General features: G+C 29.3%; 3 protein-coding genes, 1 long non-coding RNA gene and 1 pseudogene across 4 annotated transcripts; 1 reads left to right on the top strand and 4 right to left on the bottom strand.

Annotated features, from left to right (window-relative positions):
• Positions 1 to 2,515: 2,515 nt before the first annotated feature.
• Positions 2,516 to 6,371, bottom strand: LOC149886283 (uncharacterized). Its single transcript, XM_090094361.1, has 5 exons — positions 6,162 to 6,371; positions 4,302 to 6,042; positions 3,740 to 4,142; positions 3,457 to 3,625; positions 2,516 to 3,406 (listed from the first exon to the last, which is right to left on the bottom strand). Exons 2-5 carry the CDS (start codon positions 4,571 to 4,573, stop codon positions 2,667 to 2,669), a joined length of 1,584 nt encoding a protein of 527 aa, XP_089950487.1. The 5' UTR covers positions 4,574 to 6,042; positions 6,162 to 6,371; the 3' UTR covers positions 2,516 to 2,666.
• A 669-nt stretch (positions 6,372 to 7,040) lies between these two features.
• LOC149886282 (uncharacterized) lies at positions 7,041 to 8,674 on the bottom strand. Its single transcript, XR_016454600.1, has 2 exons — positions 7,330 to 8,674; positions 7,041 to 7,172 (listed from the first exon to the last, which is right to left on the bottom strand). It is a non-coding gene; the product is annotated as an uncharacterized LOC149886282 (long non-coding RNA).
• Positions 8,675 to 11,268: 2,594 nt separating this feature from the next.
• Positions 11,269 to 13,503, bottom strand: LOC149886281 (uncharacterized). The gene is made up of 5 exons (XM_090094426.1): positions 13,364 to 13,503; positions 13,224 to 13,289; positions 12,772 to 13,082; positions 12,466 to 12,624; positions 11,269 to 11,437 (listed from the first exon to the last, which is right to left on the bottom strand). Exons 1-5 carry the CDS (start codon positions 13,377 to 13,379, stop codon positions 11,285 to 11,287), a joined length of 705 nt encoding a protein of 234 aa, XP_089950552.1. The 5' UTR covers positions 13,380 to 13,503; the 3' UTR covers positions 11,269 to 11,284.
• A 1,617-nt stretch (positions 13,504 to 15,120) lies between these two features.
• Positions 15,121 to 15,777, bottom strand: LOC149886280 (uncharacterized; annotated as a pseudogene).
• Positions 15,778 to 19,469: 3,692 nt separating this feature from the next.
• Positions 19,470 to 20,090, top strand: LOC149886279 (protein GVQW3-like). Its single transcript, XM_090094360.1, has one exon. The coding sequence runs from the start codon at positions 19,470 to 19,472 to the stop codon at positions 20,088 to 20,090; it is 621 nt and encodes a 206-aa protein (XP_089950486.1).
• The last annotated feature ends 6,464 nt before the right edge of the window (positions 20,091 to 26,554 follow it).

The following is a 26,554-nucleotide window of genomic DNA, read 5'->3' as shown; positions in this document are numbered from 1 at the left end:
TTTAGCATCATGTCACTACTCTGGGACAACTTTAAACTTGCTTAAAGAACATAAAGTAGATTTCGTTGAAAAACACTGCAATCCACTAAATAGTCCCGAACTACGTCCTATCGAAAGATATTGGGCTCTTGTCAAAAGAAAACTAAGGTTCAATGTAAAAGAAGCCAAAAGCATTAAAGACTTTAAAAATAAATGGATTAGAGCTACCAAGAAAGTCCAGCCGAAGACTTTGCAAAAGCTGATGTCGAGTGTAAAACGCAAAGTGCGTGAGTTCTCACCTACAAAACTTCACAAACTTTCTTATGTGAAATTTAATAATATTATTATATGTACTTTCAAAATATATATAACATTCAACGTCGAAATACAATAGTTAAATAAATATCCTTTATAATGTCCGCGCAGATTTTTTCTGGTACATCTCTTAAAATATATACATGGTTTTTTAGCCTTATATTAGTTATTTGAGTTTCCTGAGCTTCCAGAATATAAAATAACCCAATTTTTTAAAATATTTTGTAAAATAAGCTTTCTTTCTCTTTAATTGCCCTCTCATCATCCAAAAGTATTCGTTTCGGAATCTTTTTTATTATTGTTCATCAGTCTTAAAGTTGCTAAACGTACTGTGCAAGTTTATGATGATGATACAAATTTAGATAGATACACATTGACAGTATAAAGTTCTTGTAAATTTTTCATGCTTTTATGTTTATTCACCAGGTTACGGTCTATTTTATTGGTTTTCAAGTGTGTTACAAATAAAATTTTGTTTTCATTTATTTCTTTCATAAAGAAAAAAACAAAATTAGCATGTAATATGCAATAGACGATGACTTAGAATTTTTTCCATGTAGTTATGGATTCTTTATTTCGATTGTGTACAGTTACTCTCTCGGATGCTTAATACAAGAAGGAATCTAAATAACTGAGAGGGTATAAGTTATCAAGTCTTTTGATAGCTTCACTTCTCAGCTTTTGTTATTCTTTGTTTAGTTAATTGCAAATCTTTGACTGAGTCGCGCCATTTATATGTTGTATATAAGAAAATGATCTATAGTTAATATATTGGGTTAAACTTTTATAAGCTTCTTGCTGCTTTTTTTTTTTTTTTTTTCATTTATATTGAACTTGGTGTTTTTAATCAAAGATTTGGCAAGTTAATCATAGATTAGGCAAGTTACTAAGATTTTTCTTCTCTAGACTGCTTCAACTAATTACTTTTCTTTTCAAAAAATCCGTTATTGTAATGCTTTGTGTACATGCTTGAATTTTTAATATAAAAAATAGGTTTCATTTATATTGAATATTTGTGGTTTTGGCCATAGCTGGCTCACTCGAAGACAAATTATAAAGTGTTAAATGTAAACACTCTGCGCACCATTTAATGTGATTAAAAATGGAGCAATCTGCTTTGAGTACAGCATATATTTCATCATTTTATATCCTTTGATAAAAATCTGTGTTTTTTAGAAGTAAATAAACTGAATTACTAGCATTATACATAAGCTTTATACGTAAGTCAAATCCCAATATATGTATTCTAATGATCTAACTTAAACAAAACGACTAATGTATGACCACATTTTTAAACTGACATATGAGATCAGTCTTTCATAATGCAAAAGGATTGTTATGCAGTTACTCTTCAGAGAAAATATTGTTTTAAAATTATCCCAGCCTTTTGCTAAATTAATTCAATTGGGATAACAATAGAAATAATTTTTCGCAAATGCATCAAACATATTAAAAAACCCCAGAGTTAGTTATCAACAAGTCCTATTTGCATCAGTTTAGTAGCTTGTTTAAACGGTGATTTAAGAAGATTTTGAGTTTTGACATTTCTATTTTCTAATATCATTGTCAAAAATTACGAATATTGTCTTGTAAGTTTTCCAAAGAAATGGACGATCCTTTTTTTTATGAAACTTATATATATTTTATAGACCCTAAGTTAAAATCTAGTAGCAAATACATGCATCAAATTTTTTTTATTACTTAAACTATTTTTCGCTATAGAAATTCTAGCTCCAATGTGCGAGCGCCAATATCTAGGATATGTAAGTGATGATTGAGGTGACCATTTTAACCAGGATAAATCAGCTATAAAAAGTGGAGATTAAAATATATTTTTACTAAAAATCTAAAATAATTATATCTATTGTATTAAATAGCAATTTAACATTATTAAAAGTATATTATAGTAAAATATATATAATAAAGCGCGATAATATACTTTATTCTACTATATATATATTTGAATTTGTATATTAATACAGACTGAAACATATATTCAGGGTTCCCACAGAAAAAAAGAATCAAAATTCCAGGACTTTCCAGGACTTTCCAGGACCATTTTCCTACTTTTCCAGGATTTTCGCAAAAAAGTTCCAGGACTTTTCCAGGATATTTTCCCCCCAAAAAAAAAATTCCAGGACTTTCCAGGATTTAGCTATAAAAAATTCGGAAAATTTACTTTGAAGCAAACCATTTAAAAAGATAAAAAACTTTACTAAAATTTTCATAAATCTTTCTAATAAAACACAAAGCCTAAAGTATAAAATAGTGTAGTGCAGTCTTGCCTTACATGGAAGATGTAAAATACTGTCTAGTTCTTATTCAGCTTTTTTTCAATCAAATCTAACTCATCAATTTCCTTCCACTTTGCTTCACATAACTTTTTTTTGTTTATTTGACTCTTTTAAAAGCGTAAAGTCACTTTTCTTTTCTGTCTCTATGGCAAGTTTGTCCAACTCGTTAGATAACAACTCAATTTGACTTTGAAGAAGTCGCCGTTTTGCCCGAAAAGCTTTTAACTCATCATCAACAATCTTTCGCTGTAGCGCCACATTGTCACTTTCTTTTTTTAATTTTTGTTTTCTCAATTCTTCATGGTATGAGCTGCTTGCTTTTCTAGCATGTTGCTGCATTTCTTTGGTAATTTTGATGCTTTCAGGAGTTTCTTCCGAAGATGAAAGGTGGTCTTCAATGATACGTAAAGCAACAAGGGATTTCTTCTTTAAGTTTTGAACCAAAAGTTGCTTATTTATACTAAAACCACGTTCTATTAATGACTGACCATGCGAGAGCACAAAGATCAATTTAAAAACCTTCCAAACTTCTTCATAAGCTGTATTTTTCCCAATGAAGTCTGAATAAAATTGGTCAAGTTGATCATTTTTGAGGTCAAAATTTTGAAATGGGCTTTTGTTGATGTCAACAATTTCAAATAGTTTTTTGTATTGTTCTTCTGTAAGCTCCGCAGACTTTGTTGGCAAACGATTACAATTTACTAATTTTTGTAAAAGAACAGAAAAAATTTTGACACAGTTACTTCGCTTGCTATCAATGGCCATTCGGATTGGATTTACAGATAAAGCAGAGCGTAGAATGGAAATTTTAATGGGGACTTGTCAAAAAGATGTGCCAACAGAACTGCTAAAAACTCCCCAGCTTAACTTTTAAATGCTACTCTGTAATCGGTAGAAGCTAGATTGGCTTGGTCAAGTTTTAAACGAGAAGCAAATCCAATATCAATGTCTGCTGGAGGTTTTCGAATATTCCTATCATTTATATCAAGTTGAAGCAGCTGATAAAGTGCATCACATTTCTTTAAGACATCTTTGAGAATAAATCAGCTGAATAAGTCTTTGATAATGTCACCAAGAATAGCACTCATAAATGGTACCATGGGCTTATCTGTTTGAAAACTTTTTAGAAAGGCATATAATTTCTCAGATACCATTTCAAAGAATTTCAATTTTGCTGGTAAAATTGGATCATGTATCATAGCTTTTAGTATCTGCCAACTTTTATTATTGACGTCAGGTAGCTTGCTTTTTTTTAGACCACTAATGTATGTTACAAATTTTTTGTAACCATCAAGAAGAGATTCAGCTTTTCGTCCACAGTTTTCATTTTCGCACCACCTGTGTCCACAAAACTGAAGTGGACATTTCAGTGTTTCAGCAATATTCTCATAAGCTTCTCGCTGTGTGGGCGAATCGTGTAAGAATTGCCACATTGATTTCAAAGCATCATTTATTTTCCAGCCACTTGCTTTTGCACCAACTTTCAAGCTTCCGTGAATGGTGTGAAGACCACATGTTCCTATATTAATAAGAGGATTTGGTTCTTCCTCTTGCCTTTATTCACTGAAATTTTTGAGAAATAACAAGTTGACATTGGGACCATCAGAAGACACTTGTAAAATCTTTGCTTTGTCAATTTCGGATACACCACTGAGAAATATATTTGAAACATCCTCAGCAGAGGACTGCCCCATAAACTCTGAATTAAGATATCAAGTATTAACAATGTCAGATTTTTTATTCCAAAACCTGACTAAAATATCCATATGTCCTTTTTGAAATATTTGATTAAGTGATTCATCAAACGAAATAGTGTAATATGGAGCAGTTGAAAGGGTCAATAATAGCTCACTTCGAAAATATGGAGCAAGTCCATATGTAGCCACATACCCGGCCTTTGTTCGACCACATTGAAATGTCTTTGCAACATTGCTATCAGGGAACATTTTTCTGAACAATTCTCCAGAATTTGATGAGGTATTCATTAAATGTCTCGAGTAAACAGTATTTAAAACCCAGCGTATCTCAGCTTCAAGTGCCAATGATCCTATAAAGAATCGATCAATTGTTTTTGAATTGCTTGATTGTGATATAGCTTCAGAACAAGTTTCTAGAATAGAAGGTGGGGAAGTTAAAGGTGATAAATATGATTTAATGGTTTGCTCTAAAGGTTTTCTTTTAATATGCTTCTCATGTGCGATGTTAATGCAGCCTCTCCCATGTTAGAAACATTAATTTTACTAAAGCAATAGATACACTTAGCCATTGTTTCATTTATCTTCCGAACCCAGGGTTTAAATTGATCATCATATAACCATTTTTCTTGAAATGCACACTCATTCTTAGGCATTTTTTAAATCTACTACACTAAAAGAAAAAACATTTTGAAAAAATCTAAACACAATTTTAAAAACTGACTGCAATTTAAACTACGCTATAAACATTTAACTAATTTAAAAATTAAAAATATGAAAAAATCTCAATCAATCATATAATTCTTATCATGTCAAGCATTTTTACAAATATATTAAATAGAAGCAACCAACTGTGTTCTATACTTTACATTTTGAAATATTTTTCTTAATCAAAATATGGTTACATTGGTGAGAGGGAAAACATACTTGATTATAATATTATTCATAAATCAGAACTATAAAATTTAACCTCTTAAAATTAGTTTAAAATTGTAACAATAGAACCCATGTAACTTAAAAATATGGTTAAAAATTTTGAAATTTAAATCCTTGAATTTAAAAAATTCCAGGACTTTTCCAGGATTTAAGAGAAAAAATGAAAAGTTCCAGGACTTTCCAGGACACTCATCAAATCCCAGGACTTTCCAGGACTGTGGGAACCCTGTATATTGTATAATAAAAAATGTAAAGACAAAATATACTGGTGGAATAATCATATAAAACAATATTTATTTATAATATACAAAATTTATTATTTGTTATATAAGGACTTTCTTATAGCGTAAAACTTTGTTAGGTCACACAACGGTTTTTAGGAAATCAACAGCAGCAACAACAACAACAAAAAACTAACGAAATATGCACTAAACAATAGATATTTTCTTTGCTTGCATATTCAAAAGTAAAAAGTTGTAGGTGCTTTTTAAAATAATGCTGCACAGGTTGAGATACATTTCACACTTGACACTTTTCACCTGACTCTATCTGAAAGAATTTAATGAACTTGTGATGTTCCTAAGGTCTGAAATAAACCAATTTATACTTTTAAATAAAAAGTAGTGTTTAAATAAAAAGTATTGTTTAAATAAAAAGTAGTGTTTTCTTATTTTTTCACTATTGAAGAAAAAACTGAGTAACAAAAAAAAATAGTCTGATTCAACTTTTCATTTTCTAAATAACTGATCTTTTAAGAAATAACCAGTCAGTTTTAAATACCAGTGATTCACTACATCAAAGTCTCTTTAACCTATCAAGACAATCTAAAAAAAAATTATATATATAAACCATGAATAATTGTTCAGCATGAACTAATAGTATAACCATTTAAAAACTTTGTAAACAAAATGATATTTAAAGTTTCCCATATAAAAAATCTTACTTTTTATATTTCTTTGATGCTAACCCAACTTTAAAAGTTAAGCTCATTTAAATGATGGCTATATTTTCTATTTTGAACTAGTTAAATAACTTAGAAGATGAATATTGAGAGATTAGAGATCTTTTACTTAAATATCAATTTAATAATGAAATGCAAAAAAAAATAACAAATTAAGTAAAAGATGAATTAAAATCATTTTATAAATAGTAAAGAATTATGTGAAAGTTATTGCAAATATCTATATAAATATATATATAAATATATATATATATATATATATATATATATATATATATATATATATATATATATATATATATATATATATATATATATATATATATATATATACACATACATATATAAATATATATATATATTTTTAATGACAAGCTCCATTTTCAATTTTTGTCATTAAATATATATACTTAACATAACCCTCAAATGACCTTTTGAAAAAACTTAAAATATTCTTTAATTATAAAAAGAGGCTGATTAACAAACTATGCTCATTAAAAGTTCACTTATCTCAGATGCCTTTAGGAAAACCTTTTTTTTTCAGAGGCTAAACTTAATAAAATACTAGACAAATATTGAATATTTTATTTAAAATGTTGGGCAGCTATTAAGATAAAATAATTACTTGAAATATATATATATATATATATATATATATATATATATATATATATATATATATATATATATATATATATATATATATATATATATATATATATATATATATATATATACATATACATACATTTAAAAAAAATTTTTTTTGCATTTAACAGCATAACAAAAAGACCTCTCCACAAAATGAATTCATCACCACTGTAAATGGTTTTAAGTAGCCTTTTTAAATTACATAAAAAATTTACTTGAAATATACTTTGTAATAAATTCCCAATATGTTCATAATCAATTTGAATGTTAATAACTAAGAACAAAAGACAATTCTTCACACCAAAACAATTTCTGTTAATGAAACTTAGATAATCACATTTTCTATAAAATTAAAAAGTTTGTTTTTAAAAAAACTTCCTGCAAATAAAATTTTCATAAGCAGTGTAATCAACTTAAGTGGCACCTGCCTAAATGAATTTATACGTAATATAAATAGAATACTATTATTAAAAAAAATTTATAATATAAAAAAACTCACTGAATCTTTCCATGTCTGATTATTTTTATCTCCCTAGTCATACTGAAGCTCTGTATTAATAGATATGAATAAGTTTTTTATAAACATTACATGAATTTTCTATCAATTACACATGTTTTTGCCCCACAATAACACATGTTTTTACCCTGCAATTTCTCTGGTAAATGCCCTACAATTGCTTTGGTAAATCATTAATAAATTGTCCACAAAAATTTAAAAAGGTTGCATCAATACTAAATAAATTTTAAAAAGTAACAAAATTGTACAGGCTGAACAGAAGACAACATTAATATTTTAATTTAGCCTGCTGGTATTACTGTTATCTTAACAACTTTAACTATTTAAAATTTGAGTTTTATATAATTCAAGTCCAATAGTTTTAAACTTCCATAAGTTTAAGAAACATAAAACATACACTGATAATATTTGCCAGCAGTAAAAAATTGAGAAAGTTTTTTACAGAATTGCAAAACTTAAGTAATTTATTATTCTGTTCAATATTGTAAAAGTTAAATTGTTAATAGTGGCAATCATCTTTCCTACTCATTTATCTACATGTGACAACCAATAAGCTCTGCAGTACAATAAAGTAGAATACACTAAGGATATTATAGTAAGATTAGTTGGGTAAAACTACTGTCTACAATGCAAGTCAAAGAAGTTTCGTCATGAGGAAAAGATATTTATGAGTGGAATAACAGAGATGAAGATAGCACATGCCTTATGTGTCTCTTAATATTCAAGAGAAATAAATTATGCAATAGACCAGCTATACTTACCTTCAAAATGTCAATATTGTTTTCCAAAATGACAGATTTCATCCTTATACAGCAAAAAATCACAGAAGTGGCTAAAAGAAAACCTACTAAATGGGAATAATTCAATGGTTTTCCAGTTCATCAGATTTAGTATCACTCAATTTAGCCATACATTGAGTCAGAGCCCTGTGCATCTCTACATAACAGTGTCACTACTCTGATGTTTTCCATCATCAAACTGTTGATTACCATGGCTATTGATCTCAAAACAACCTGCAGCAATTTAGGTTAGAAATTGACGCTTTAATTAAGCAAATGAATCTCTTATTGAGTATTATATCTTAAATTCATGTGAAAAATCTATGAAACAAATTGTTTTCAATAAAATTATTAGTGTTTTGAACATCTACTTGATAATATAAAAACTAAAAAAACTCCAATGTGATGATTACACCAGACAAAAAGACAGGTAACATTTTTGGTTTCAAGCTGATTAGTTTTTAAAGTTTGGGTATGATTTTTTTTAACTGTTTATGGTAGTTTCTTTTAAACTTTTCACTTGGAGTAGACAATTGTAAATAATAATAATATATATGTACACATGTATATATTATTAAAATTATATATATATATATATATATATATATATATATATATATATATATATATATATATATATATATATACTTATATATACTTATATATACTTATATATAAACATACATTGAAAGTTTGAAAAAGTAGTGTAATGCAACTTACATTTCCGTAGCTTTTCAACATTTTATTCATGACTTTGACATGAATAAAGATTACAAAAAAATATATCTGATTTTAATATCAGGTATATACACTTTTCAAAGAAAAATAGTAAATATATCTGATTTTAATATCTTTCTGTTTTTTAGAGCTTTAATCATCACTTCGTATATTACAAAATGGTGAGGAAATTATTTGTTTATGCGCATGCTTGTAGCAAAAACGCAATTTAGTCGCAAAAACGCAAATAAGGGGTAGCAAAAACGCATTTAAGTAGCAAAAACGCAATCATGTAACAAAAGCGCATTAAAAGAGAGTATCAAAAGCGCAAAATTGTAGCGAAAGCGCATATGCGTAGCGAAAGCGCAAAAAACTTGTAGCAAAAGCGCAGATACCGATCATTATTACTATTATTATTATTATTATTATTATTATTATTATTATTATTATTATTATTATTATTATTATTATTATTATTATTATTACTATTATTATTATTATTATTATTATTATTATTATTATTATTATTATTATTATTATTATTATTATTATTATTATTATTATTATTATTGTTATTATTATTACTATTATTATTATTATTATTATTATTATTATTATTATTATTATTATTATTATTATTATTATTATTATTATTATTATTATTATTATTATTACTATTATTATTATTATTATTATTATCATTATTATTATTATTATTATTATTATTATTATTATTTTTATTATTATTATTATTATTATTATTATCATTATTATTATTATTATTATTATTATTATTACTATTATTATTATTATTATTATTATTATTATTATTATTATTATTATTAGTATTATTATAATTGTTATTATTATTATTATTATTGTTATTATTATTATTATTATTATTATTATTATTATTATTATTATTATTATTATTATTATTATTATTATTATTATTATTATTATTATTATTGTTATTATTATTATTATTATTATTATTATTATTATTATTGTTATTATTTTTATTATTTGTATTTTTATTAATATTATTATTTGTATTTTTATTATTATTATTATTTGTATTTTTATTTTTATTATTTGTATTTTTATTATTATTACTATCATTATAAATCTTCTTCATATAATTGAAGATGAAGAGGATAATATATACCCAGCTAACACAAAACGTTCAAGAACGTTTGAAGAACGTTAGAAACGTTATTAGAACGTTCTTAGAACGTGCCCGACCGTTTCTAACGTTCTACGAACGTTTCTTGAACGTTTTGGGTAGGAAAAAACAGCTGGGTAGGAAAAAACAGCTTAATAAGGATACTTTGTACCAGAAAAACTTATCATATCTTATATCTTTGATGTTTTTATGAAACTTAGCGAAAAGTCCAGTGAAAAATTATAAATATTTTATGTAAACATATTTTTTAATAATTCTACATATCTCTTAAAGCATTTGTGTATTTATTTACATGCGATTACATTGTATTATATTTTAAATACCGATGTCGTGGAACAGCGAGTTGGCGGACTTAAACAGAACTATAACTTTTTATTGTAAACATTTATTGTTTTTTAGTATTACTTAATAAATTTCAAAAATTTGAACCTAATTGTTTCTTTACTTGAGTAATTTTTTAAAGACTTTTTAAACTTAACTCAGTCGGCAGAAAGATATCTAAAATGCATTTAATATACATCTAAAAACTGGTCTAGAAGACTAGTTTTTAGATGTATATTATCATCCTTATTAAGCTGTTTTTTCCTATATATTATCCTCTTCATCTTCAATTATATGAAGAAGATTTATAATGATAATAAAAATAATCATTTTATTATATAAATGGTGCATCATTTTAGATGCATAAAAGATGTGCAACATACATCTATTTTATTTATTTTTTATCGAATAAAATGCATTTAAATGACATCTATAAGATAGACATCTATTTAGCGTTCATTCACGACATGAATTCAAACGTCTTTTAGACCAGCTTTCAGATGTATATTAGATGCATTTTAGATATCTTTTTGTCTGCTGGGAGTGAAACGTGGCCTCATAACTTTAAAATGTGTTGCGTGGGCTCTGAATAACTATATTATTTTAGTGTATTTTATTGCTACGTCATTATCTCATAGCAGTTTCAATTTAGGAATTTTCCTATGACCATTAGAAACCAATGATGTTTTGTTAGCAACAAATGGCATTTTGTTCTTCGAATAATCAGTATATTATTTCAATTGGTTCTCATACTTTCCGTAAGTTAATTTAGTTTCTTCATCTGATGAGCGTTTTATAATGCAGCGCTTTTACCTCAAGTAGATTTCATTGAGGAGTTAAACCTTTTATCTTAATCATAATCTTCTTTTTATAAATCATATACTATTTGTTTAGTTTTATTATAATGTAAGAAATCAGTTACTCTGGTTTTTAATCATTTCTTATTTTCAGTTAAAATAACAATTAGTACAACAGCTAGGCATATTAAAAGAAGTCCAAATCCTATTGAAATTCGTGCATATCTAAAGGCGGCAACGGAAGCGTTTTTTGCTTTGATATATTTTCCATCTGTAAATGCTGAATCAACCTAAAAAAACACATCATTTTAAGGATCATCTTTCTTATTGATATCAAATAAATTTTTTTTAGAGAAACTGATTTTTCTGATTTCGAACAGGTGTTGTTTAAAACCTAGAGTTAAAATGGTTAAACATTTCGTGTTTTATAAAATTTTCGTGCTTTTTGCTAATGGTTTTCAATAAACATCAACGCTATCTGGTTTATAAATTAAATTGTTTTTTAAGAAAGTAAATAGATTAAACTTTTTTAATGAAATATTATTTCGAACTTTTAAAGCATTATTTATATGGGAGTCTTTTCTTCTTCTTCTTTGTATTTTTTTTTTTTTTTTTTTCTTGTTTTTTTTTTTTTGTTTCAATAGAGTCTTTAATGCCAATTTTTTTAACTTAACCACCTTTTTCCTTCAGTGTGATAGTTAGAAAACTTATAAGTATGTCTTGAAACAATTACCCAAAACGCAAATAAATGAACATCTAGCAGTAGTTAATGTTCTTAACTTTACACCTGCTACAAACTTTTCAAGAAAGATTTTTTAACAATTGTGTGACCAACTATAATTATTTCCCTTTCAACACGAAACATAAACTGAGAAACCTTTTTTAAAAATAGATTATATGGGTAGTGACCAAACGAGTGTTGTGGGTGGTACCCTGATTGGAATTAAGTGTGTTTGCCAATTTTATTCATTTCTTTCACTTTATCTTTCCTAAATGTATTTCTCTTGCTTGTACTTTTTTCGTGAAATGAAAAAAACGATTTAAACCATTGTGAGGATCACGGAAATGACCAATACAAATTAGCAAAATTTGATATCGGCTTCAATAATTAAAAACGCTCCTCATAAAACGTAATAATGCTTTTTAATTGTGCAATACTATGCTGCACCACACATTCATACGTTAAACTTTCATTACTAATAAAAGTATTTGTATTAGAAAACCATTTATGATGTAGCTACCAATCTCCCCAATCACTCTTTTTGCTAAACTACTTTTTTAACTACTAATGGAAAAATTACTGAACTCTTTTACTTACTTCAAAAGAATTGTAAAGAGCCAACGCACCAATTGGCCAAATGCAGCATAAGCAGGAAAATAGAGCAAGAGACCTGTGATTTGGTGGTTGCGCAACAATAAAAACTTCTTCGTTAGTGGTTATGGGTTGGTTCACATTAACAGTAATTGCTTGGTTTGACTAAAGTTAATACAAAGTATTTGCTTGATTAGACTTTGAAGTAATTACAAAATATACTGAAATAAATACAAAATATGCTGAAGAAAAAACAAATTTTTTTTTTTTTTTTCAATAACAAACGTGAATGAGCATAGTGAAAGTCATTACCTGAGGCTGGTTAACCAAAGTATTGCCTCCCATCGTCATTTGCGGATTAAACTGAGAATTAACTCCAATTGGATATTGAGGTTGAGATTGATTAAACTGAGGATTGTTAATTCCCATTGGGTATTGACCTGGAGGTTGGTTAAATTGAGGGTTGTAGTTTCCCATTGGATATTGCTTAAACAGAGGATTAACGATTCCCGTCATACACTGACCTGGAGGTTGGTTAAATTGAGGATTGTTATATGCTGGTGGATGCTGACCTGGTTGAGATTGATTTAATTGAGACTGCATATAATCAGGAGGAGCAGAATCTTAAAGAAAATTAATATAAAGCGTTCTCTAAGTAATCAAAAATGGAGAAAATTTTGCAAGAAACTGTATCATCCTTTTTTAAAAATTCATTCAAAATTTATTGCCAAAATTCATAGCTTAACTATTACACCCACACTTACCATTAAGACCTACTTTTACTTCATTTAGATTTATTGGAGATTTGTTGCATTCAGGAAACGGTTTCTCTAAATATTGAGATGTTAAATAATCTATATTATGAACTATTAAAAACCACGAGTTAAAACTATTTAAAATTTACCATATGCAGTTTGCATTTTTGAGAGCAGTCAAATAGAAACTTCACGCCAAAATGTAAAATTATTTTTTAGATGCTAAAGAGAAATAAAAAAAAGTTACAACTGCAGGACTCACGCAAAGCGCAATAACTGTGATGTTGAATATTAAAATTGTGGCAATCCAAAGAAATTTAAAAATTAACAATAATAAAGAGAAAATTCCGTAATATATTAAATGTAAGAAAACTTTTTTTTTGCTATTAACATGGTTATAGATTAATTATAAAAATGCATAAATAAAGCAATTACTGCTCTTTAAATTTTTCTACAAACTGTAAAAAAATTTTGGCATTTGATTTGTAATTAAACCCCCAAAAAAAACTCTACCAAGTACCAAATCCATGAAATTGTTTTTATTCGAGGAAGTAACCTTAAATGAGAGGCTTAAAACGTTCTAAGCGTATTTCTTGTTTGAAAATACCTAATTTCAAATAAATCAAAGTTATCGTTTATTCAGATGTAAGTAAACAAAATCTCATCCATCAAATAATTTGTTTGTTTAGATATGAAAAGAATTTATTAATTTTAAATCAATCAAAATGGCTGATTTTTTTTTAAATTTCCCACAACTCTGAATGTTAAGAAGTGCTATTTTTCTTGAATTACCGTTATGTTTTCCATCTTCTAGAAAACTGCTGCAAAAATTAGAAAAATTTCTTATTCCGACTATTTTCTTGGTATTTAACACCTTAAATACCTCATAAGACTTTCGAGGGTGTAAATCAGTTTTGAAAAATTGTCTTTCAAACAACCATTTTAGCGCAAAGCTTTATTTGTTTGATTATTAGATAAGAAAAGTATATGTTCAGAAGAACTTCAACAAAAACTTGCGATTTCATTGTGGTGAGTGCTTGCTGTCATAAAAACACCAACGTGACAAATTTATGAACGTCTCCTCGGAAACAGCTGTTAAGTTAGAAAGTGGTGATATGCAAGTTCTAATTAAGACTGTTAAATAATCTTATCTAAGATTATTTAACAGTCTTAATTTTATTTTTAATATGATTTTCGTGATGCTGGTGCGTTTTTTAACAAACCCTGAATTAATTTATGGACTTCCCGGATTCTTTTGGATATGTCTCTCGGACAGCCGCTTAAAAGAGAAAATTAATAAAACAATAATAGGTCAAGAAAATCATCGTTTTTTTGGAAAGCAGCGTTAGAAGAAACTTACCAATTACACATTATTAAAAGTGAGTTTCTTTGAGACTTCTCCTTCCGCCTCTCTCTGTCCATCCATGTTGAAACTTATCATTAGCAAACAATGTAACTTCTAAATTCGATTAGTTTCTTAGAATTTTGTAAAATATACGCTAGTGATAATCTAGTCATGGGACCTTTACGGAAATAAATCAAGATTCTTTTAAGAACCCCAAGACATATCAAATGCATATAATCAAGGTAGAATCCACAAACGCATTTAATACCAGCAGCTATAAGAGGAGACTTATATTTCTGTTGCTGCTTATACGACTGGCAGCTAAAATTGTAATCTGTCCGCTTGCAAATTTCTTGTTCTTCATTAAACGCAACCCTTCCTTTCCAAGAACCTTTGATAATGTACCTTTTACAACAATAACACCCAGTATGAGCAACAGTCCCTTTTAAAAATTATCTTTCTAGGCATCACAGAGAAAAGCTCAAATTTTAGCAGTATGTACAACTGATTTTATTGTCAGACCGGATAATTTTAAACCACTCAATTCTTCTAAAAAATAATTTAAACACACATCCAAAATTGATGGTTTACTTTCCCGTGTGTATAATACCACTACAAAAATCTTTCCGCTTCTAATTTCACAAAGAATTTGCTACATTTGAGTATGGGATTATATAAGTAAGGGTAGCCCATCAATACTGAAACTAAGTGATATGTCTCTTTCAGATCCTGTAAAAAATTTTTTAATGCCTGATTCTAATCCAAAATAGTAATATGTAGCACCACATTTTCAAACACACTAAACTTCTTGTGGTACTTTTAAAATTGTTCCTGCATCTTTGGGTAGCGTGTTACCATGTCTTCAAAGTATATTGAATAAACTATTCATAGCTGCTTGGGAACAGTTAAACTTTAGACACCGGGATGCCAGCTCTCCTGAGAGGCTTTTTTTACTGGTGGATGGATTAAAAAACTTGCTGTCACCAGAACTGTCGGACCAATACCCAAGGAAGTTGTTCGACTTTACTTCCATATTTTCTTCCACAGGTAAACAACTTCAACTCTGATTGCTAATATAGAAAGAATCTTTAACTGGTTCCTCTTGAGATTATGCACAGTTTTGTTGACGTTCACCTGTACTTTCGTCTCGAGCTCTTCTAAAACTAATTTACTTAATTTTCTCCAATTCCTTAAATAAACTTTTCTTGATGAAGACATATTTTTACCCACAACTTTTTAAAGAAAATTATAACTTTATTAAAAAGTAAAAATTTCTGAAAAGAAAAGAAAATACTAAGTATTCATTTTCAGCAATTGGAATTAAAGACGTAATTAAAGAAGGAATTAAGGAAGGAACTAAAACATGTACGTATAAAAGATGGACGTGCGTCTTATTATTTTACATCAAAGAGACTGTAGAAATCAGCGAGCCATGTGAGTTTCAGACTAACACTAAATGAGTTCAAGGAGAATCACAGTACCAAAGTTGAGTGTTGGTTTTTGTCGGTTTCTTACACTTGCATCACCTTGCTCTGAATCTCCTCTAACTTTTAGAATCATGCTAACTACAAAAGTTCTATTTTCATTCGATAAGCTTGCAAGAAGAGAAATAAGAAGAGTCTTAGAATGAGTATGAAATGCCTCATTTTAAATTAACTTTGTAGCAGCATCCTTAACTTCGACTGTTTGACGAATTAATAAATAAAGAAGTTTGATTAGATGATGGGGCCCATCAATAAAAGAGCGTTTCACCTTGATTCTAAACCACACATGAAAGTATACTTGAGTCATAAACTGAGAAAGAACTTTTAAATTTTTCAAAATATCACCTTACAAGTCATGTTCACTTTCGTAAAGCCAAACGATTGACTGAAGTGTTGTGAGCCACCTTCTATGACAAAAAGTCCACATTTTTTGTTGACAAATGAAGGATTCTAGTTACCTTATTCAAAACAAGAAACTAACTTGTACCTTAGTAAAGCGCTGGGTGGCATAGACTTTAAAATGTCATCCGGAATTTTAATCAGAGGTTCAATCTGTCTTATCGGTTTAAACATTACTAGTCGTTTTAATTGATTTACTTTTGATTTTAGTTTGCTTATAGGCCCTTTAAATACATCCTTGGAGTTTGTAAGCCGATCAAGATTTGCAATTAGGTGTCTTAAAGGTAGCTCATTTATACGCAGCATGCAAGTTGACCAAAAACATTTTCTTCCAATAAGCTTCTCCAGATGAGTTAACAATCCGTCATCTTTACCAGACCCAGTCATTGAATTTGAGAAATCTGATCCAATCACGATTATATTGTGATCAATACCTCAAGGAACCATCCAGTTATAAAGCCCGATTGTAGATTTTTAAACTGGTTTGTTTAGACCCTTTGAAGGTGTGTAATGGGTCAAATAGCTTCCATCTGGTTCAGAAGTAATACTTATGTTGTCTTGCTTTTCTATCCTTTGACAAACGCTTTAGTAATTCAATCTTCAATCTAAATTAGAGTAGGATCTTTTCTCCCGTCTACAAATATGCCTTTGACAAATACTTCAATAATTTGATAGGCATTTCAGCAATTAGTTTTTCTGACGAAACTCTAGCTTTAACCATAACCTTTTGTCGGGCTCTCCAAATTTTTTTAGGATCACATGCTAAATTAGCCATTTTTGGAGTAAAGTAATTAGATTTGATCAAATCTTGATGGAAAGCAGATTGACTTGCATCTTTGATATTTTTAGGTGACGTTTCTTGATTCAAGTCACTGATTCATAAATATAACTGTTTTTCAACTCAACGTTTTCTATTTGAACCTGTGTATTACTATGAGCTTTTTTAACGGAATTTTTCTTTTTTCTAAAGATGCAATATCTGTTATTTTTCTTTTCTCTGCTTTAATCTGTCTTTCTGTTTCTACCTTGTATATTTGCTGTTATCTTTGATAAGTAATAGCAAGTTGATGTGACTGGTTAGGCGAGACCAAAAATTTTTGACGAACCCGACATACTTTAAGAGAATGTAATTTCAATTGTTCAAAACAATAGATTTTAAACAATGCGCAATTAGCAAGGTTTTCAAAAAAACAATAACGTTACACGTTCATCTCTTATACATCTATGATTAAAGACATCTTAAACTAGTTATTCCGAAAGACGTCTAGTTAAGATTTTTTTAAAGACTTCTTAAACTGGTTGTCAAAAGAAGTCTTAAAGACGTGTACAAAAGCCGTCTTAAACACGTCTTTAACTAGTTGCAGACATTTACACCCTGTCGGCACAGGCGCATTTTAGACTACTTATAGAGATCTTCATTTGGTCTCCTTGAAGACGGGTATTTAAATTGCTTTTTGTAAATGTTTTCAAGATATCTTATTTTTCCCAGCAAACATGTCAGCGTTGAATCAAAGTTGAAAACCGGTCGCAGGGTAGAAAAAGCATTACAGTAACAAAAACAACGTGTTTTCAACCTTTAATCAATGTACGTTTTTGTATACTAAATCGCGGTAAATTGAAACTTCTTCTTGAAAGCTTCTCAAAATAAAACGTTTATTCAACGTGGAACCATTTTACGCAAAAAGCCACTTTAAAAGCGTTTCAAAATTTATGCTTTATCAACGTTAAAAATAAACCGCTTTTTAAACGTTACATTTTCAACGTTGAAAAAGCGTATAAATTTCAACATTTATTATCTTCTCAAAAAATCGCCTTTATTCAACGTTGAATAAAAGTACGAAAATAATCACAGTAAAAATGTCGCAAAGTTTAAGGTTTATCAACGTTAGACATTAGCTGCTTTTTCAACGTATTTAAGCTATTTATAAAACAACGTTTATTTAACGTTACATATACCAACGTTGAAAATGTGGTAATTAAAAAAAGTTGAAAAAGTGTTTTTCGCCAACATTAACCCTTGAGCGCCCCGTGTAGCAGATCTGCTAAATAACTTCAGAAACCTTTTATGGCCATCTTGTCAACACAGTGATCTCAAAAATACCTTTTGTAGCATATTTACAACATATTTTTGTTGATCCGATTTAGCTTGGTTAATATAATTGAATAATCAAGACTTAAAAACACATCAAAATCATCTTTTTAAAAATCGAATGATTGTTGTCAGACAAGGTATTTTCAAAGAAAGTTTTTTCCTGTTTTTTTATGAATATTAAGGCTTCTTTGTTTATTTTATTGTAAATTAATAACACATATAAGTTTTAGAAGTATTTAAGAGAGTTAATATATATAATATATATACATATATATATTTAATTATATATATATATATGAAGACTCCACGGGAAGAAACGGCAGGGTCACATTTTGAAAGTTTCGACTTTTTACACTTTCTAGCTTTACTAACCACAATAGCATATTTTGTATTTGAATTCAAATCAAATAAATGATTTGATGCATATTTAAAGTTTTTCTAAATTTTCCTAAAACTTCGAAACTTATAAAGGTTTAAAAGTTTAATAATGATTTATCTCAAAATGAAAAAATGTGACCCTGCCGTTTCTTCCCGTGGAGTCTTCATATATATATATATATATATATATATATATATATATATATATATATATATATATATATATATATATATATATATATATATATATATATATATATATATATATATATATATATATATATATATATATATATATATATATATATATATATATATATATATATATATATATATATATATATGTATAATATATATATATACTACTGTGATCAAAAAGTAAGGTGAATTTTTAATATAAACTTCCCGCCTTATTCGAATCATCCAATCTTTTTTATTTTTAAGTTGGTAGGAGTGTCATTAACATTTGCGCCAAATTACATGTCAAACTCATAATTTTTTTTTTTTTGTTTACGCTTGTTTCTGAAGTACCAAAAGTGCATTCGGCGATTTTCACGATGTCTAATTTTGTTGAGCAAAGAAGTGCTATTAAATTTTGTTTGCGGAATGATATTTCTGCTGCTGAAACGTATCGAATGTTGCAAAAGGCCTTCGGTGAAGAGACTATGTCTCAAAAAAATGTTTACAAGTGGTACAAAGACTCCAAAGAAGGCCGAGAACGTGTTGATGACTTGGAACGCTCCGGACGACCATCGACTTCGATTGATGATCGCCACATCAACAAAATCAAAGAATTGGTGCTTGCAAATCGTCGGTTAACCATTCGAGACCTTGTTGACATGGTTGGAATGTCATTTGGGTTGGTGCAAGCGATTTTGAAGGATCATTTGGGCCTCAGAAGACTCAAATCACGTTTGGTGCTGAAATTTCTCAATTTCTTTGAAAAAGAGCGTCGCGTTAAAACGTGTGAAGCAATGCTTTCTGACTATCAAGACGTCTACAAACAAATTATTACTGGCGATGAAACTTGGGTCTACGCATACGACCCTGAAACAACCGACCAATCGAGTGAATACCGTGAAAAAGGCGAGCCGAGACCGAAGCAACCACGTCAAAGTCGCTCAAAAATCAAGGTCATGTTGACTGTTTTCTTTGATTATTGTGGTGTCGTGCACTAAGAATTCCTTCCAACTGGCCAAACTGTCAACAAGGAATATTATTTAAACGTTATGCGACGTTTGCGTGAAGCTATTTGCAAAAAGAGACCGGAATTATGGGCCAATAACTCTTGGATATTGCACCACGATAATGCGCCTTCGCACACAGCACTGGTTCTTCGTGAGTTTTTCGCCAAAAACTCTACCCATGTTGCTCCACAACCACCGTATTCGCCCGACTTAGCACCGTGTGACTTCTGGCTGTTCCCAAAGCTCAAGAGAACACTCCGGGGAAATCGTTTTGAGTCTATTGAAGAGATCCAACGTGAATCGGCACGCGCATTGAAGGCTATCCCTACCGAGGACTTTTCGGCATGCTTCGGGCCGGGGGGATTATTTTGAGGGGGACGATACAGATTTGGAAGAATAAATAAAGATTTTTCATTTTATAAAAAAATTCACCTTACTTTTTGATCACAGTAGTATATGTATGCACATATATTGTTTTTCTTATGATGAATAAAAATAAAAAATTAAATATTCAAGATGCTCTAGCATTTATTCTTGATGGTGAAAGTGAGTTTGAGGATCTTAGTGAGTCAGACTCTGAATTTGAACCTGATGTTTCAACTGCAGTTGTAAGCAATACTAATGTTGTGCATGATGACAACATTATTTTTCCAATATCGGAGTCTCTTACCCAGGAAAGTAGTACAGGTGATGATATGCTCCATTCCAACTCTTCAGTCCCACTCCCAAAACAATCCAAAATAATAAACAACAAAAAATAAAAAAAAGCAAGTTTACCACTTTGGAAAAAGGTTCCACTAGATAATGATTTGATTGGTGATATTACTTTTCGAGAGGTACCTATTGAACCTATTCCGGATGAAACTGCCACTCCATACGAATATTTTAAAATGTTTGTTGATGACAATCTTGTAGAGATTATTGCTGAACAATCTAGTTTATTTAGTTGCCAGTCTTCAGGTACAAATATTTCTGTTGCATCGAATGAAATAGAGTCTTTTATTGGTGTTTTTTTTCCTATGGGTCTTGTAAAACTACCATCTGTGAGATCTTATTGGGAAACCTTTATGAATTATGGTGGAGTAAGTTCAATATTATCAAGGAATAGATTTCTTTCTATCCTCCGCTATCTACACTTTGTTGACAACTCAAACGTGACAGATGAAGAAAAGAAAAATGATCGGGCTTTGAAATTAAGACCTTGGTTGGAAAAACTGCGAGAAAATTTCTTAAAAGTCTCTCCTGAGGAAAATCAATCAGCTGATGAGATAATGGTTGCCTTCAAAGGAAGGTCATTTTTGAAGCAATACCTTGCAAAAAAAACCAATAAATGGGGGTTCAAACTTTGGGGTAGATGTGGTGTCAGCGGGTATTTGTATGACTTTGATTTATATCAAGGAAAAGAAGTAAAAAAGAAAGATGAAGTTTCTCCTCATGGTGTCGGGGCATCTGTTGTAATTAAAATGACCTCAACTTTGCCAGAAAATCATAATTTTAAAATATTTGCTGACTATTACTTTTCTTCATGAACTTTTTTTTCTTCTTCAACAACTTTTCTTAAGTTTTTATTCACGTAAAATTGAGCAATTACTGAGTAAATTGCTTACCTTTACGTGAATAAAAATATGAGGAAAACTCCTGAAGTTTTTATTCACGTAAAGCTGACCAATTACTGAGTAAAAGCAATTGCTCATTTTTATTCACCCGGCCTACTGGAAGTTCAAGTAATGGATTGCGCAAGTGTTGCCCAAAATTTTTGCTAACAAACTGTTGTTTTTTCTTAATGGGGTTCACACAATTTATTTGGCAATCACTAAGGAATAATTCTACAAAAATTTATTAATTTACGACTTATTGTACTTATTCCACAAGAGATTTGTTTTAAAACACCACAGATATTGCGTAACATAATTCAGTTTAGCTACTCTTATTTCAACACATTTCAAACATTACAATATCGATACTTTCGTTCCATCATGAATTTAATATTGTGAAATTGCATTTAAGGAAGTCTTAGTTCTCTTGAGACAACAATAGTTCTTAAAAACATGCCGCAACGTTAATAAGTTTAATTTATAACACTTTAAATGAACCTTATTCTGTATCATTTTAATGTTACAAAGTATATATCTTAACGTATAGTCAATAACAGCGCTTATATTACAAGCTTCAGTCTTATATTAAACCATGACAATGGCTCCCATACTAAAGAAGATTTGTAGACCTCGTAAAAGTTTTGGAAATAATGTATCTATTGATGCAGAAGAGTCAGTACTTAGATCAGGAAAAAAACATCCAACGAAAGTTTCCTCAAGTGGGCTCAATGGCTGGAGTTGACAAAATAATTGCTGAAAAAGAGCGACAACGCTACATCAAACTACAGTATTAGGAAAGAAAGAAAAGAAAGGAATTGCTTCATATTAAGAAACAGCAACTCAAATGTTTAACCATTACTGATAATAATGAAGTCAACGAGGGCGACGAATTATATCTCTGGAATTCTACATACATGTGTGTGCAGAGTGTCTTTGACATGAAAGAACCTCTTTTGGCAATCAAAGCAAGGCCAGGCATTGACCCAGCAGATGTTTCATCTCTTGTGTCCTCTGAATCGGAGTTTAAAATCGTTGAGGAACTGTTTCCTACTCTCCAACTTTTTGCAGAGACATCTGAGGTTTACAAAGGTTGACAAAGGTTTACAACAATCTAACTTTCAAAAAATATATGCATAAAAGTTACGCACTAAAAAATTGATTGCTTTTACAGCTATTCAAATTTCTTATAACACTTAAAACTTTTTAAAAATCTTTTTTACATTTAAAGAAGAATGCCCTCATTCTATCTGCATCTTTTCTTTTAAATTCTGTGAGTAGATCTGCGTGTTTCCCTTTGAGGTGTTTGCGCAAAGCAATTGTACATCCCTGCGTTGCTGTAAATTATTTATGACACTCTTTGCAGGTGGCTTTGTCGACATTGGTCTTAGTGAAAAACTCCCTTTATTTTTGATGGTTTGGTCATCTGGAAAAAAAAGAAAAATAATTTATAAAAAGTAAAGATAAATATATATATATATATATATATATTTATTTATATATTATGTCTTAAAGCAGGCATAAAATAAATAGAAATATGAAAATAAAATTTACATACATACATACCTACCAACTGCTTAAAAAAATTTTTTTATGACTATTTTACGTTCCGATGATCGGGTAACAAAAGTAGATAACGTATAGTTCCTTGAAGTCCAAAAGTCCGTACTCAGAGCCATTCCTGAATTTTTTAGTAAATCATTTTCCAAAATTTTATCCACAGCCATATTGACATTGTCATTAAACAAAGGCAGCTTGTACCTGGAATATGTTGTGGCAGCCTTAATTTCCAGTTTTGGGTCTAATTAATGCAAAAACTCCTTGAAAGATCTTACCTCAACAAAGCTGAATGGAAGATTCATCTTTCCCAGAAGCTTCATAATTTTCAAGTCACTTTGAAGTTGCTTTGGATCTCTGGATTTTACTTTAGAAACTGATTCAGTCTTGTCCGGCTTAACTTGCACTTTATGAGACAATCTGCCATGGAAAGTCGCCTTTTCTTAATGAAGCGGTTGAGAACCTGAGGAGATTTCACATGGAAAAAATATTAAAACAGCTCAGTATTGTTATCTCTCGTTATGTCTCGTTTTGTTGAGGCACAAAAAAAATTTGCGCGGGACAGGTTGCTAATTTCTTAATTTAGGGTGTAAATTGAGTATTAACTTATTAAAATAAGTCATAAAAAGAGTTTTTTCTTAGGGGTTAAAAAGACAATACAAAAAAATGTTTGCTTAAATAAAGAGTTAAAAATCATTACAATATCTTTTTAAAATAAAATTGTTACAAGCAACTTCATTTTACACTTCGAACTCACCTCTTTGTTGCTCATTAGCCTCATCTTCATAATAAATGTTTTCAAGTTCGTCCAAGGCTACATCAGAGTCTCTCTTGTGGACGGCATTATGCTTCTTCAGCTCTTTGAACTCATTAGGATGAGCACGAACTAGGTGCTTACGCATGCCAGATGTGTTGCCATCATTGACCTTGTAAACATTGCCACAAAGATTACACCGACCATTGGCCTGGCTTACACCATGGTCATCATGGGTTTCGTCTGTGTTTTGCCCCTAAAAAAGTTTCCAGAAATCACCTTTGCTTTGAGGCATCTTGCTATACTCAAACAGTGCCGGATATAAAAGATTCACTAAATATTTAAAAAATAAATTAAAATCCAGGAACTATATGTTGGCGTACCAACTCTCCTGAGAGTACTGGTAAATAGCCTTGCCATTTTCCGAAAAATAAAAATATGTTATGTGGGTCTTAAAACATTTGGATAACTCAACTAACGACAATTCAACTTTACTATACTAATTAAGTATATCTAATTTAACAAAATTAATCTTTTTTTTTTTATTAAAATATACATAACATTTAAAATTGCTATGTCTCATAATATTTGATATCTTTGTTTTTCTTAGATTATTTAAAAAATAACAAAAATTTTACCTGTTTTTGTACATAGACGGTCCAAGAAAGACATTTTAATACTTTTGGCGTTAAATTTCAAAAAAATTTAAAAAGAATTTTAATATACAAGTTTAAACATTTTGTTTTTTGAAAATTATTCTATCATGTAGAATTTATGGAAATTTTAAAGAGAACCTTATGAGAAGAGTTTGTAAGAAAAGATATTTGAATAACCTTAAATATGCGTTATTATCTGTATTAATGTATTGTTATTTTTATAAGTTGATATTAAGAGAATATATATTGATGAGAAATAGTTGAGAATATTTATTAAGGAAAATAAGTAAGAGAAGGAAAACCTTTTGATTAAGGCAATATTATTATTATTATTACTTTTTGCGTTAAAAATTGTTATTGAAAAGTCTGACGCTACTACCGTACTTCTACTATATCTGCGCTACTACCGTACTTCTACTATATCAGCGCTACTCTCACACTCACATTACAGTTGTCATTACACTATTCTGTGTCACGCTACCATTACACTTACATGAAAGCAACGGCACCCGAAAGAAAATTAATTATAAAATCCCGCCCTCACAATAGTATGACAAAATGTAAAATTATGGCAATAAATGAATAAAACATCTCAATGAGAAAAATTGCGAAACATTTAAACACAACAAGACACAACCCAGCATTTTAAATGAAAGAAATGAATGTTTACTTATTTGCATAGTGAATAAAAATAGAAACTTATCATCTACTGATCTCAGCCAAGATACTTCTGGTGTTGTTGCTAGTACTCGAACAATTAGAAGAGTGCTACAAAAACACAATTACATGTGGCGAGCTGCTTTTAAAAAACCTCGTCTATCGAAAAAACATCAGAAAGAAAGAAAAAACTGGTGTTTAGATCATAAAATTTGGTCTAAGAGCATGTGGCACAATGTTCTTTTCAGCGATAAAATGAATGTTGAGGTTGATTCAAGAAAAAAACGAGTACTGCTGAGAAGAGCGCCACATGAAAAAATGCACCCAGATTGTTCTATGTACAGAAAAACAAGATAGCGGCACCATAGGCATCTGGGCCTGCATGAACAATGAAGGTGTCGGTTGCTTCAAACTATTTAATGGAAAGCTTGATTCTCAAAGATATTTAGATATATAGGGTAATTATTTGATGCTTTTTATTAATATTTTCCAAAAAGACATGGGAATTATCTTCCAACAATATAATGTTTCATGTCATATTGCTAAAGTTTGCATGCAATAGTTTGAAGAAAACAACATTAAAGTCATGTCTTGGCCTGTCAATAGTCTAGATCTCAATTACTTAGAGAATTTTTGGTCTTGGTCAGACCACAATCTTGGTAAAATTGAAACAAAAGATCTGGACCAGCTGAAAGAAGAAGTAACAAGATTACTCAATAATGTTCCAAAAGTTATTACTCAGAATTTAGTGAATTCCATGCTAAAACGGATCTATGAATGCTTAAAAGCTAAAGGATTGTCAACAAAACATTAATTTCGTTTTTTGTTTTTTTTTTTGTGTTTTTTAATTTTTTTTTTTTTATTAGTATGGTTTGTTAATTTTGTTGATGTGGTTTGTTTATTTTGGCCACATTTTTTTTTTTTTTTACTCATAGGAACACTTGCTTTATTTCAACACCCAGCAAGCACACAACGTTGAATCAACGTTGAAATAACGTTGATCAACGTTGATCAACGTTATTTCAACGTTGTTTTAACGTTGTGTGCTTGCTGGGCATTTTAGTTTTTATTTTTTAATTTATTTTTATTTATGTTTTAGATTCACTATTTTATAACAAATTAATATTATGATCATTTGATTTTTTTCAATAAAAAAAAAAATTGAAGAAAAAATCTCTTTTAATTGTTTAAATATTTTATTTCAAGCTTTTATTCTTACTACAATAACATGATGGATTG

Source organism: Hydra viridissima, unplaced genomic scaffold (assembly GCF_058129835.1).
Source record: "Hydra viridissima isolate aposymbiotic clone 2 unplaced genomic scaffold, HvirCarnegie_v1 scaffold_7, whole genome shotgun sequence".
Lineage (NCBI taxonomy): Eukaryota > Metazoa > Cnidaria > Hydrozoa > Anthoathecata > Hydridae > Hydra > Hydra viridissima.
This window is presented reverse-complemented; position numbering and strand designations above follow the sequence as displayed.